This window comes from Montipora capricornis, chromosome 12 (assembly GCF_036669925.1).
Source record: "Montipora capricornis isolate CH-2021 chromosome 12, ASM3666992v2, whole genome shotgun sequence".
NCBI classification, from domain to species: domain Eukaryota; kingdom Metazoa; phylum Cnidaria; class Anthozoa; order Scleractinia; family Acroporidae; genus Montipora; species Montipora capricornis.
In genome coordinates, this window is record NC_090894.1 from 11,998,257 (window position 1) to 12,008,256 (window position 10,000).

The 10,000-nt window shown below is 41.1% G+C and overlaps 2 protein-coding genes across 3 annotated transcripts in view; one reads left to right on the top strand and one right to left on the bottom strand.

Annotated features, from left to right (window-relative positions):
- Positions 1–569, top strand: part of LOC138026077 (adenylosuccinate synthetase isozyme 1 C-like) — a 21,787-nt gene extending 21,218 nt beyond the window's left edge. Inside the window, exons 16-17 of one of the 2 annotated variants that reach the window (XR_011127222.1) lie at positions 1–58; positions 120–569. The exon at positions 1–58 is cut by the window's left edge and continues 1,321 nt beyond it. The gene's annotated coding sequence lies outside the window, so the exon portion shown is untranslated. The other variant, XM_068873268.1, reaches the window with a different exon arrangement.
- A 1,527-nt stretch (positions 570–2,096) lies between these two features.
- Positions 2,097–7,683, bottom strand: LOC138027686 (uncharacterized). Its single transcript, XM_068875258.1, has 3 exons — positions 7,013–7,683; positions 4,781–4,963; positions 2,097–3,458 (listed from the first exon to the last, which is right to left on the bottom strand). Exons 1-3 carry the CDS (start codon positions 7,470–7,472, stop codon positions 3,406–3,408), a joined length of 696 nt encoding a protein of 231 aa, XP_068731359.1. The 5' UTR covers positions 7,473–7,683; the 3' UTR covers positions 2,097–3,405.
- Between the last annotated feature and the right edge of the window lie 2,317 nt (positions 7,684–10,000).

Consider the following 10,000-nt stretch of genomic DNA (forward strand, 5'->3'; position numbering starts at 1 on the left):
ATCTGTAATTTCTGGAATGGCTGTCTGTGTACTGTTCATTATTAGTATCACCCAACTAGTGGACTTATGCAAATCCTGCATTTTGATTGGATACGCTACTAGATGACTATTAGTAATAGTCCTCGAGTATCGAAAAGCGTGAAGCTTTCTTTCATTTTATTCCGGCCAAATAAATATTTCTTCAACTTGCATTCGCTAACTTTATTGTTGCCTTTTCTGTCCGACTAGTTGGGTGATATAAAACGATTAGACCCTTCGCCCTCAAGGGCCACGGGTCAATTGCCCATTCGGCTGCGCCTCATGGTCTATTGACCCGTAGCCCTTGCGGGCTACGGGTCTAATTGTTAAATAATGTTCCACCGGCCTGTAGCGGAAGACGTATACACATTGTGTATGTGCATGCCGTGATTTAGGAATCCTTGCCTTGCTAATTTTTTTTTAGTTCCAAGGAGGTCAACGGGATTCTTTCTTGAAACGTGACCAAGAAGTGTGAAAAACGTGTGAATAAATTCTGCCTCATAAATGGTTAAAAGTTTTCTTAGTAAATAAATTAAATTTGCTTGGAACAATACCAGTCTATGTTTTCTTGTCATCTTCCGCTACTTCTGTCTCTCTAGTCGCCATTTTGGTTCCTGAAGGTCACGCCCATATTTCCACTTTTAGTGCTCTTCAGGTGAGGCTCCAAAAAAACCATTTCCCAATTTCGTGAAATTAAATCTTTCTTGGAGATGGTAAGCAACGGACGAGTGAACGAGTCAAACGTAGCTTTTTCCAGGCTTTGGGTTAGTGAAGCAGGGAAATGAGCCGCGGCAATGAAAACGAAAAACGCCGGGAGACTGGGACTTACACTCCGCTGTCTAGCGCTAAATGTCGAAAATACCGGTTAATTAATGAATCGTATGGAACGGAAATATTCGGAAAAAATTTCGGACATTTGGGTATACCTCTTGAAGTGGTCCTGAAGTTCCGGAATTCTGGAACAACTGGAAAATCTCGTCCCATTGGTTCATTCCTCCTCGTGGGCAATTGCCGTCTACGTTTTACGGCAATACTCGTCCGTGCGATTGGTTTCGAGCGGGCAACCGGAAAATGCTGTTCCATTCCCTACATGTATGTTATTGAACTAGCATTAGGTCCGTTTTGGGAAAATATTGGTCGAGTTCCTTTTTTCTTTTTTGCAAGTTTATGAGGCGAGGTCCATAAACTTGCAAAAAAGGGTACGAGACCAACATTTTCCCGTTACGGACCGAACAAGCTAGTTCATTGAGATTTTCATTATATTGGCTCTCTTGCGCAGGGTTTTCTGAGCATTGGGCTGCCATGCGGAAGATCGCAGCGTTACAACCTTGGTCTGACCAACACTCAGGGTGTTAAAATAACTGAGGAGAAATTAGAGCTGCCTTTGTAATTACATCCGCAAATCGCTCGACTTTCAAGTCTTCTCGGACAAGGACTATAAACCATAGGCCCTCGTCTCACAACCCTTCGATGTTTATAAAATATGTGGGACGTTAAAGATCCCACACACTAGTCGAAAATAGTAGGGCACGGAGTTCCCGGTATTGTGATCTGACCTTCCTTCAGCAATGTGGTCGGCTAAGCGTAGTCTTCTGAATGGACCACATAACAGCGAACTTGAGAAGAGACAAGTCAAATTGAAAGAGCTGGTAAACCTTCCAGCTTTTTACAAGCTTACGTGATAGTTGTTAAGAGGAGAAACAAATTCCCAACGCCATATCTTTTAGCCTTCGAACGTAGACGTATTTTTCGGGGGAGAGAAACGACCGCCGGAAATACGTCTGACTTCGCAGGCTACATATCTCTTGCTGTTGAAAACAGCATACAGAAAAAGCCCCCAACAGCAAAAATCGGATATAAAAATCTGCTACACACGAGTATAGAAGGTTCTTTTCGTACTGTGAACCCCAGATCCCTTAAGTGCCACTTGCTCGCGCGCATGCGTTAAAGGATGGAACGAAACCAGAGCCCGAAAAAAGAATTTTGGCTGTTGAGAAATCCATCGAATTGCTAGTCCTTTAGCGCTTTCAGTATGTTATTCGCTGAAGTAAGAAGCAGAATAAATCACCAAGTATGGCCTTGTTTTCAATTTTTATGTATTAACAGTACAGAAATGCAAAATGAAAGAAGCTTTCTTTGAAGCCTCTCTCGAGTAGGGTTAGGCTGCGTAGCTGGTGGTATTAGGGAGCTTAAGTACGGGACGTTTTTGAGCCGCGGACGGCAACCGGAAACGAACATGTCGCATGCCAGTACAGCAGTGTCTCCCAGATTTTCAACCTAATCATCTCTAATGGAGGAGAGATACATAGCAATATAAAGGTGGTAGTGACAAGACAAGTTAAAATGGAAAACCGCTCACTTCCGGTTGCCGTCCGCGGCTCAAAAACGTCGCACGCTTAAACTCCCTATTGTTGGCGCGAGAGGCATAAGCCGCGCAGAGACTGTGGAGGGGCGCTGTGAAATATCCCTCCTCATTCTCCGCTGGTTAATTTGCCTGTTGCGTCAACAATGACGTCAGCTACGCGAAAAACCTTAAATAACAATGACCAAAACCAGGTTTTCTGAGCCCGCGAGACTGAGCACCCCCAACAAACCATTGTTTTAACGAAAACCGCTGGTCAGCAACAGCTACGCAGGCTAGTGTAGGGTAGTATCGGCAGGGAGACTACGAGGAGGGAGTCTGGGACTGGGCAGAAGACAATTCTATTCTCCTAATACTATAAACGTAAAACCCTGGAAAGTGCTTGGGGGCCATGGAAAATTAACACAGGTTTAAAAAGACAACTCAAAGGTCTGTACACAGGATTTGAACCTGGAAATATTCGGTAACCAGTCCCTTCTTCAAAGCACTTCACCACCACACAGCTAGCCGCGAAAGAGCCTTTTTTTTTCGAACAATATCTACTATCTTTCCTGATCCAGTTCCGTTCCCTCTTGTTGTCTTTGTCTGTCTCTAGGTAACGAACGGCTTAGTCAATGAAACCGTGAAGTTACCATCGGGCTAGTTTCAACACTCAACCGAAAATTCCCCTGAGTCACCGAAGGAACGCATTTGATCTGAAATGACGATGTCATCGCCCCTGCCACGGGACGAAAACGACGCTTTTTGGTTCGTCAGCAAATGAGGCTCTGATTGGCACATTGATAGTAATAGATCACTCACATCTTTTCTTAACCGCGGAACAGCGCTTTCTTTAACAGAGCGTAGTTTGACGATTCTTGGCTCGTATGATTGACAACGAAAGCAAAACAACACCTTCAATGAATTGTTGCCATTAGTTTGTGCGACGGTAGGGTGACAGTCATCGACATTATCATCAACTTGTTTCTTCTTATATCACACAACACAGCCATGAATATTAAGTCACATATTCTTGTTTCAAAAGGTCATGCAATAAACTCATCTTCTTCTACTTTTTCAACTTGTTTGCCATAGGTTTCTGCAAAATTCATAACGGATATACATATTCAGTAAGAAGAAAGACATAAAAAAGTAAATCTGATATAGGTGCCCAATTTCCTACAGATTTTACTTTAGATCTACGCCGGTGACTTCAACAAGAACACTAACAAGCAATATCATTCAAGGACAAATTAATCTGCGAAGTAAGCGTTTCCGTGCGGGGAACATGAAAGAGTTTCGACGCTTTGGCCTGAACAGAATGGGTCGAGACTCCCTAAACAGGCTTTGTTTGTCTCGCTCTATTTTTCGCGCGACCAAAACATCGGAAATTCCGGCGCTGAAACGACTGCTATACGAAGGCTCTTTTGCACAGGCGTTCTAAGGTTTGTACATTGTTTCCCATTCTCTGCAAGTATGCGTAGTGAAATGACCAAATTATAAGTTGTAGAGAAAGCAGTAGCAAACTTAAACCAGTTTGTTCTAAATTTCAACACCGTTCCTCTCAATTCAGTGACTGTATATATAGTTTGGTTTGTAGGCATGTATAAATTGATCAACATGGAATGATGACGGAAAAGTTTTAACTCTATCTGACGTTTTCGAATACGTCACCGGTGTTAACTTTGATATTTACCAATGAAACTCCACTCACCCGAAAGTGGTTTTCAGGGAGCTTCTGCATCCGATCGGATTGGAATTTAGAGTTTGGTTTTTGAGGAGGGGGGGAAACCGGAGGACCCGGGAAAAAACGGTCGTGTTGACCGTACAGTTCCTTATGAAAACGTGGTCCCCTCCTTAACCACTAGCAACATGCAGCGCAATAAAGTATCGTTAATTTCTCTTGTCCTATTGGAGCCAGAGGCCTCCCTCGGCAGTTTTCTCTAGATTGCGTGACAAAACACTGTGGACTCAGAAAACGCGCGGATCTGTTAACATAGACTACTTTAAGCAGTGTATTCCTTCTACACGTTTGCATTCCTTGTAGATGCTTAAGGGTCGGTTTTCATTATCGACTCAGACATAAGCACAAACAACATACGCGGACCCATTAACTTGTTGTTAATCAGTGTCTTGTCTGAGGATGTTACTTGCTGTTCTTCCTGGGTCGCTAGCGAAATGTATTAGAAGTCTTATGCCGTCAATCCCCAATATAGGAAAAAACAAAAGACAACAAATGGCCCGTCTTTAGCTTTAAAAGTGAGAAAGACAGGCAGCAAACTATGGCCGTGGGAGATGTGGAAGCAAGGAATGCATCGCGCTGCCAGACCTCGCGCGGCCGTTGTTTGGGCTTCGGTCGCTCGGTAGCTTGAGGTTTTCCGCGAGAAGAGGTCCTCGGAAGGTATGGAAATAAGATCTTACCAGATAGCCCAACAAATGCACAGCCCCAGACTATACTCCAGAACCAACCAATAAAAAGAAAGACAACGGTTGCCAACTGCACGAGTCCAACGAAACAGTTAACAAAAAGAATGGAGGTGCGATTCATGAGAGGCACTTCACGACGAGTCAGGAAAAACGCGATCACACCAGACACGACTGTCCCTGCAAATAAAGGATACAAAACGTTAGAGAAAAAGACAGATAGATATATATTCAAATATAATAGCAGTAATCAAGGGCTAGAGAGGTGCGTTGGATTCTTGTTTTGTCATGAATGAGGCATTTGAAAGTGGTTGTATATTTTGGGGAGAATCGTTTTGTATCCTTTTCTGGTATTTGTTGAGTAATGAAAGTATCACACTATCACACTATAAGTATTTTAGCTGTTATCTGCCACGTGTACCAGCCAGTCAGCCCAAGATGACGTCCAAGCGCTAAAATCGTTTTGAATCACGATCGATACCCGAGGAACATGCTGCTGGACGGACACGGTTACGACGATTGATCTTAATGAGACTGGCACAATTATCGGATTGGAAAATCACTAAAATGTTTGAAGTCGTAGTCTCATGGAAGTGTTAACACGCAGTTTAGCATTAATAAATTTTCATACAAAAGGAGAACCGAACTTGTCAACTGAACACCATTTTACATACAAAGATATGATATTCCTTATTCTCTATTTTCGAATTTCCCATAAGACACTCTGTTTGCCCCCAAATTTTGCATTAACAATGGTTTTCAAATGTTGTGACTAAAATAAGGTGGGACACTTAAGTGTTATGTTTATAAAGTACCAAACAATCTAACAAAACTTTTACCAAGTTTTAAATATGGTGTCACCAGAACAATTTATGAAAGCCAACCATTTCGAGTCGGCGCTTAGACCTAATCACCAGAGATCAGTGCTTTACGATTCAGCAGGTATTATCCCCCTAAACAGAGTTTATCTGCCAAAGCAGGTTGACACTGAGGACGTTCAGGTATTGCCACCAAACGTCACCAAATGTTAGTTGCCTGTATATGTGTCACGAAGTGTCTCACTTTATTTCCATTCTTTAGTCATAATCGTTTCAAATGCTGTTGGGGACACTGCATATTCCCAATAACATTTAAAAACAAAAGGGGGCAAAACAAAGTGTATTCTGGGGAATTCGAAAAATAGAGAATCTGGACATGAAAAACAAATTGTCTTAGATAATGACGATTGAGTTTTGGAGGGATTAAACTTTCGATTTCTGTCCACGAGAGCACCGTCTTCAACAAAAACAAGAAACGAAACAATGGTAGTTTTGTATCGCAAAACGAACGTAATTTATACGACCGGCTTAAGCCAGGATTTGACTTTTACCCTGCATTTGCATGATAAGCCAACTTCACCAGTTTCGAACAAAAGCTGCTTTAAGGTGACCACGCAATTAAGTCAAATCCAAACAACAGAAACAATGAAGCCATTTTATCCATTGTGATATTTTTGTCCTTAACATTTCTTAAGACTGTCATTAGTGAATTTGAGTCAATTTGGTAGATAATATATTGCACTTGAACAAGGAAATTATCACTTCTGCTTCATTTGCGACTCGAAAGCTGCATGTTCCACATTAATTCCTCAAAAAATAGTGTATGCACAGGTAACTATTGACACTATAAGCTTAGGTAGTGTATCTATCACCGGCCCACCAAACACAAATTAGGCATTGATGAAACAAATTTGACATACACTTTGGCCGTTAAGACAAGAAGAATTACTGACACGGTATTGAGAACTGGGAATAATTTTTCACCAAAGATTCTTCATGTTGAACTTCGCACCAACGCAGACGGAAAAGTGAACAAAAAAAGAACTACATGTCGTAACAAACAATTTAAGTATTTTTGGATTATTGCCAAATTCGTAGGCTCGTTCTTTAATCACGAAACGAAAGTGGAAACACTTATGTTTCTCAATTTACAATTTTTGCCCGTATAATAAAGTTGTGATCTTGTGATTGTGCAATACAGCAGTCTCATACATTAAAGAACACTCTGATGTCCTTGTAAAGTTATCTCGACGAGATAAGTCCCAAATTTCTTTTCTACAAAAACGCGCAACGCAAGATAAAATTCTTGTTAATTTGGGAACGTTTCTACATGTTAAATCAAGGAGGCTACTGTCCACTTTATTGGACATCAGTAAACTAAAAAGAGTAAGTGAAGCTAAGCCAGACCTACCTAAACCGGGAAATATAATGTTTAAAATAAGGCAACCAATCGCTGCGGAACGGGGAAGAACTGGGATTGCTTCTTGTGCCGTGATACCTCGCTTCTTTTTCCCAACTCCGGCAAAGGTTTCCTCCGTAGGAATAACTGTTTCGGTGGGAATTTGAAATCCTGGAAATAGAGTGTTTGGTGTTATTGTCGATGCACACGAAATTCTCGGTTCTGACCGAGGGATGACTTTCTGATCTGCTTCAACACCAAAGCTCCCTTGAAGATAGTTTCCGTTTTCGAGTGTCTTGCCTGAAGTCGGGCCAGATGCGAATTCTCCGCCGAATTGTACCCCATTTTCTTCCGTGAAACCAGGCATATTTAAACCCACGAGTGATGAATTTTCTTTCGCATTTTTCTCGCGGTTCTCCAAATCCCCGTCTTTAATCAGCATTTGCGTCGAAGAGGTTGCATTCTTCTTCATGATTAGTGAGGTCACTTGAAATCTTCGCAAATCTTGACAAATGAAGACTTAGTTCTTTTGGTAATCAAGAAAATTATTTCTCAAACTAAACAGAATGATTACATTCTACTTTTAAATCCTGGTTTCTAACCAGCTATCACAAACAACCCAATATTAAATGAGGTAAATACGATATGTAACGTAAGACCAATGGTCTCTTTGACGTGACAATAGAGACTTGATCTTCAGATCAATTTACATCCAAAACAGCTATTATCAACGCCTCTTTGTTTTGTAATGTAACTTCAGTCGTGTCACACAAACTTCAAAAAAAGAAACATACATTCGATGCAATCAACAAAATTCTTTACAGTTCTTTATAAAGAGTACTTAAGTCATTTAGGTTAAAACAGAAGGAGAGAATGCCTCTCAGGTATCTTTTTTTAGAATGTCGTTTTGAGGTGTAGAGTATCCCTTTAAAGGATTGTTCTTTGGCGGAAAGGCTGTTTAGAATCCTCAAAGGTGGCTGCAAACAGAGTCACAATGAAAAACGCTCGGCAAACAAGTTGTATTTGGCATACTCACCACGTGCGAAGCCGCAAATTTATGACCTATCATATCCAGATACATATCTGGATCATATCGTTTTTAAAATGTGATAACTTTAAAGGCGTTCCTTTTTTCATCCACGATTTCTTGCGGAATTTTGTTTGCGGGTGCAAGAACGACAAACCAGAGGGGTTTGGATAATTCCACTACCGGATACTACAAAACAATCGTTAAACAATGTCATTAAATCCTCAACTTCGGATAATGCAATTCTAGCTTTCTGATTGGTTCACTGGATCTCGGTTACCAGCCATTGTACCTGCGTTTGACCTTATATGGAAATGAATGTGGCAAATGTCGCTCAGCATAAAATTTTTGGCGCCCGGAAGTCACATCACTTTCCGGTGGTTTCTTAAACTTAAATGAATTTAGCAAAACCGAAGGTTGAGAATTTAATAAAACAATTACTCCATTCGCCCTGGTTGGATACGATATTGGTAAAAGCCAACTCGGCGCCTCGTTGGCGGTTGGCTATTTGCCATCTCGTATCTAACGCCGGCTCATGGAATAATTGTTAAATATGCACGGCCAAAACGAGTAACCGACATTAAATTACTGTTTACTTCAGCCAAAACAAAACCATTCACCTAAGTCTATTATGAAGGCTTCATTCAAAATTGACCTTTGGATTAGTGATCATTCCCTTGTTTTTTTGACACGGAGGCTCATTATGACCGCAATGGCTCTCGCTCGATCGAACTGCAGCAATTTAAAAACTTTCAAAAAGATAAGTTCTTAAATGATCTCGAGAAAATGCCATGCATGAATGTTAGTTCGCACTCTGATCCAAATGATATGTGGCAAGAATGGAAAAACCTGTTTGTCAGCTGCATGGGCAAACAAGCGCCTCTTAAATCAAAAATACTTCGTAACAAGCGATCTCCGTGGATAACGAGTGAATTATTGCTCATAATGTGTACGGAAGAACCTGGATTTCTTTAAAAAAGAAAGCGATCTCTACAAATGATTATGCTATGTGGCAGCACTTTTAAAAATAGGCACACAATGCGTACATGTGGTAGTGCAGTAACGTACACAGCGCTTTATTCCATAATTGTCAATAGGCCATTTCCGAGTTCTAAGTGCGAAGTTTTTGTGATGGTAATTAGTTCTACTTTACATATGAATGAAAACTAATTTTCACAACAAAAACTTAGCACTTAAACTCGCTTTCAAGAAGAGGTAGACATGAACTCGGAAATGGCCTATTGAGATGCGTTTTGTTTTCCAGGAGATTCAAGGTTTGTCTTTGCGCAATATGCAGCTCTAATTTTACACGGTATTGTTTTGGTGTCATAAATCACGGGAGTGTCATGGTAGATGTCTTAGGTAAATAGCCGGGCCCTGAGAATACATGTGGTTACTTGTAAAATACTAAACCCAGAAAGATTGAAGAAAGTAAAAGGGAATCGAGATACATTGGTTTCGACGGTGACATGTTACTCATTTTCAAGTTCCCTTCTTTGCACCTCAAGTTTAAGCGTGTCTGAAGATTTTGAGACCTTTCCAAGACAGCTTCGTACCTAAGTCAAGCGTTATCGAGCGGGGTTAGTATCTTGATGGGTGACTTCAAAATGTACGACTTGCCGTGTCAGAAACATAGCATCGAAATGCTCAAAGATGCGAACGAAGCAAGGTACAGATTTTGTTAGCCTGCTTTCTACAAAACAAATGTTGATAAAACTAGTAGTAATCAAAGATTATGAGAGTACGTTCGACGCCGTCACTTAAATATATATACCTAAAATATATGATTTCACTACCTGACTTTCAACCCCGGCCAGGAGGGTGATGGGCTCCTGCCCCGGCATATTGCTAAACTGATCGGCAACGAAGGTTTTAAAGACAGATATATCATAATGTCAAAGTCCGATTCCAGCTAAGTGATCCCCTGTACAAACTGCGATTTGTTGATACGTTGCGTGACAGCGCCAGTTTCC